This window comes from Juglans regia, chromosome 6 (assembly GCF_001411555.2).
Source record: "Juglans regia cultivar Chandler chromosome 6, Walnut 2.0, whole genome shotgun sequence".
Lineage (NCBI taxonomy): Eukaryota > Viridiplantae > Streptophyta > Magnoliopsida > Fagales > Juglandaceae > Juglans > Juglans regia.
The window spans coordinates 4,648,507-4,653,272 of NC_049906.1; the positions used below are offsets into that span (position 1 = coordinate 4,648,507).

Below are 4,766 nucleotides of genomic sequence, written 5' to 3' on the forward strand. Positions count from 1 at the left end.
TTCGTTGCCCCTTTTAGCAAAAGAAATGGCTCTTTCATATTATCTTTTCATAACTTGATCCCCTGTTTTCGATTTCACATGATTCAAATGATATTCCTTCCATATAGAAATTTCAAGCACCAATTAAAAATGAGCCATTAACATTTTGTTAATTAAGGGAGGCATTCACATTATGTTTTCGAAATAATAATGGGTTGTTTTGACATAGGAACTCCAATCCATGTTTGTTAGATTGGTGTCCTTTTATAATAAACCTAGTGTTCAAATATTTTATTTTTCAGATGGACAAAACTTGGATGCACCTCACTGATAGGTTTAGGTCAAGGGAATATGGCGAAGGAGTTAGGCAGTTTCTCATAATGGCTCGAGCTCATGCCCTTGGAAACAACAATATTAAGTGTCCATGTCGTAGATGTCGTAATAACTTGTTCCTGCCTATAAGCCAGGTAGAACGACATTTATTTATTACGGGCATTGATCCAACTTACACTGATTGGATTTTTCATGGGGAGCAAGAACCGATGAATTTCATGGGCCCCGACGATGAGGAGCCTGATAATCTTGATGATAGTTACGTTGATGACATCGACGACATGTTGGGTGACATTCATGCGGCAACCACAGTTGGGATTGATGAAGACGCAGCTCCACATACCTCGGGAACTAGCACGGTTGAACCCGAACCAACCACTTTTGAGAAGCTCTTGGAAGATGCTCGACGTCCACTTTATGATGGTTGCACAACATTTTCTAAATTATCATTTATTGTGAAGTTGCTCCACATCAAATCAATTGGTGGGTGGAGTATAAAATCCTTTAACATGCTACTTAAACTATTGAAAACAGCTTTTCCCAAAGTGCTCTTGCCAGATTCTTTCCATGATGCACGATCATTGGAGCGCGGGCTGGGATTTACATACATTAAAATTCATGCATGTCCAAACGATTGTGTACTATTTTACAAGGAAAATATCAACAAGCAAGAGTGCCCAAAGTGTAAAGCATCTAGGTGGTTGTCTTCCTCCACACCCTCTAAACGACCAGTACCCCAAAAGGTAGTGCGGTATTTTCCACTTAAGCCAAGGTTGCAGAGACTATTTATGTCCAAGAAAACTGCATCATCAATGAGGTGGCATCGATCAGAAAGGGTGCACGATGAAAGCACTTTGCGACATCCTGCGGACTCAGAGGTGTGGACCACATTTGATAGAGAACATCGTTGGTTTGCTGAAGATGCTCGTAATGTCAGGCTCGGTCTTGCTAGTGATGGATTTAACCCATTCAATAATATGAGTAAACCATACAGTATATGGCCAGTGATTTTAGTTCCATATAACTTGCCTCCATGGTTATGTATGAAAGATCCGTTCTTCATGTTGTCTGCTCTAATTCCTGGGCCTAAATCTCCTGGCAATGAAATTGATGTTTACTTACGGCCTTTAGTTGATGAACTACTTGATTTGTGGGAAAACGGTGTTGATACGTATGATGCCATGGTTGGACAAAGATTTCAATTACATGCAGCGTTATTGTGGACAATTAATGATTTTCCCGCATACGGTAACCTTTCTGGCTGGAGCACTAAAGGAAAGTTGGCATGTCCTTGTTGTAATCTAGATACAGAATCTCAGTGGTTGAGACATGGGCGAAAACATTGTTACATGGGTCATCGGCGCTTCCTACCAGTAGGTCACATCTGGAGATCCAAGAAGAGCTCTTTTAATGGCAAAGAGGATCATCGGTTACCACCTATGCAACTTTTGGGAGAGGACATACTTCATCAATTAAATGGCATCGGTCATGTAGATTTTGGCAAGGCCAGTAAGAGAAGGAAACGCGCACCCGAGGAGTTAAATTGGACAAAACGAAGTATCTTCTTCGATCTACCCTATTGGCCATCTCTAAAACTTCGACATAATCTAGACGTCATGCACATCGAAAAAAACATTTGTGACAATGTGTTGGGTACATTGATGGATATTCCAGGTAAAACAAAAGATGGTATCAATGCCCGACGGGACTTGGCCGAACTCCGTATAAGAAAAGACTTACATTTGAGAGAAGTTGGTGATCGGGTTATAATCCCCCATGCATATTTCATGTTGCATGGAGATGAGAGAAAAAAGTTTTGTTCATGGCTAAACTCGGTCAAATTTCCTGATGGTTTTGCATCTAATATTTCCAGATGTGTTAATGTTACTGACTGTAAAATATCTGGTATGAAAAGTCATGATGCCCACATATTCATGCAAAGGCTATTGCCAGCTGCAATCGGAGGGTACTTAAGACATGACATCCGGGTGGCATTGATGGAACTTAGCTCATTCTTTAGCGAATTATGTGCACGAACATGTAAGAAAGAAGCAGTGAAACGTCTTGAGACTGACATTGTCCTCATTCTTTGCAAGCTAGAAATGATATTTCCACCTAACTTTTTTGACGTAATGGTCCACCTAGCTATCCACTTGCCCCGAGAGTTGATGCTTGGAGGCCCAGTTCAATACAGATGGATGTATCCATTCGAAAGGTATTTGGGAAAATTTAAGCGGTACGTGAAAAACAAAGCCCGCCCAGAAGGGTCCATTGCTGAGGCTTATATTCATGAAGAATGTTTGACTTTCTCATCGATGTATCTACATGACGTACCAACTAGGTTCACTCGAGAGGATCGAAATATTGATGTTGGTGTGCAAACATCCGAGATATCTGGCTTCTCAATATTTTCTCAGAAAGTACGGCCACTCGGTAATGCAATAGCCATCCACTTAGAGAAGAAACTATTTAAAACTGCCAGATGGTACGCCCTCAACAACTGCACCGAGATTGACCAATATTTGGAGTAAGAACCCATCATTGACCCTGGCACTTTATCTAAACTTTAATTGTGGTGGTCATTCACCATCTTTGCACTTTGGTTGAAACTAAATCATTTTATTACACATTGCAGGGAGCATAATAACATTTTGAAGGAGCAGAGCATATCTAACATTGAAAGGAGGCATGAAGTTGAATTTCCATCGTGGTTTAGGAAACGTGTAAGTTCTATTAATGCGCCTATCTATCAACTTTGGTACGGATGATCATTAAGCCTTAGTCATTGTGGTTGCCTTTTCACATACTTTTCTTCATCATTTCTAGATTCAAGCGCTGCGTGCTACGGATCCTCTGAATGTCTCTGATGATCTTTATGCAATAGCTTGTGGACCAGACCCTTGGGTGGGTTCATATTCTGGTTGTATAATGAACGGTATACGATTTCATACAAAGCTTCGGGAAGTGAACCGTAGGACACAAAATAGTGGTGTAGTAGTTACAAGTGAACACCAAGGGACTATGGTTGACTTCTATGGTGTTCTGAATGATATATTAGAGGTGAGGTACATGGGATGGCGACGAGTATGGTTATTTTCTTGTGATTGGTTTGATGTTGGTGATACAATTAGAGGTATCAAGATTGGTGACCATCTTACAAGTGTCAATATGTCCAAAACTTGGTATAAGGATGACCCGTTCGTATTGGCATCCCAAGCTTCGCAAGTATTTTACCTCAAAGACACAAAATTATCTGGTTCTTGGCATGTCGTGCAGAAGATCACATATAGGAATGTCTATGATGTTGAATCAGTACACTTAGATGATGAAGGGGATGACTCTACCGAGGCCAATGTGTTTCAAGAAGAACAGTCTTCTGATGTTCTTACACATGTCCAGATAGACCAAAATGGCATTCAGTCTCCATGGCTAAGGGCAGATGTTGAGCCCAACATTGTATCCACTAATGCATTATCTGGGGGAACTCATCACATTGTCGAGGACCAGCCTAATATGGAAGGTGTATTAGAGGATGAAGAGTCTCATTCCAGTGATACTATGTCCAACCCTTCCACTGATGAAGACCTACTTGAAGACACTGATTCAGAGACCGATGATGAAAATAGTTCCACTGATGAGCAAGAGTGCTCATCTAATTCAAACTAAGGTGCGGTTTTTTAGAGCATGCATGTCTAATTCAAGTACATTTGTATTTTGCACTATTAATGAACGCTTGCTGATGATTTTCCATTAAACATCAATTCTTTTTCATGTATTGATGTTTAATTGCCACAATTGATAATCTTGACTCTACCCTCAATACTTTCCTATAGTAAAACGGACATTATTTGCCAAATACTCATTGCAATATCTGTTTCCCCTTTGTCCCCAGGTTAGAAGGTTGGAGTCAGAGCATAAAGTGCTTATTTTGGAGGTAACTTTATTTTCTGCAATAAGACTATAAGTGTTGTCATTTTGCACTATCACATCTTTTGTTAAGTTGCAAAGAAATGCATGCTTTCATCTATCTTCCTTTCAAATTTATTAACTTTAATTACTATCGTGTCTTTAGAGGAGTAAAAGTTTTTCCTGTTTTTTTTTTAGTCTATTTCTTTTCAGAACAAAAGGTTATATGTTACCTTGGGAAAGTTATTTCTATTCTAGGCTATGAGAGCATTACGTTGGTGGGCATGGACTGTTTTTACTTCTCAATTATGGTACGTACCATTAATTTTATATATAGAAGCTTTTGGATTGAGTATTGCATTTATTGAATATTAGTGTGGGTTTTATGGGTTCTTGCTTTTGGATTGAGTATTGCATTTATTTCATGCATGCTCTGGTTACCATTAGGCTTCCTTATACAACATTACTGTAAGGTAGCAAAAACAACTAGTTTGTTTATGTGCAGCAACATGCAGCAGGGGTTGATCGTGGGCTGATGCTTGAAATTG

General features: G+C 39.6%; 1 protein-coding gene across 1 annotated transcript; it reads left to right on the forward strand.

Moving 5' to 3' along the window:
• Positions 1-281: 281 nt before the first annotated feature.
• LOC108983799 lies at positions 282-3,978 on the forward strand. The gene is made up of 3 exons (XM_018955561.1): positions 282-2,839; positions 2,948-3,035; positions 3,139-3,978. The coding sequence occupies exons 1-3, from the start codon at positions 282-284 to the stop codon at positions 3,976-3,978; spliced, it is 3,486 nt and encodes a 1,161-aa protein (XP_018811106.1).
• The last annotated feature ends 788 nt before the right edge of the window (positions 3,979-4,766 follow it).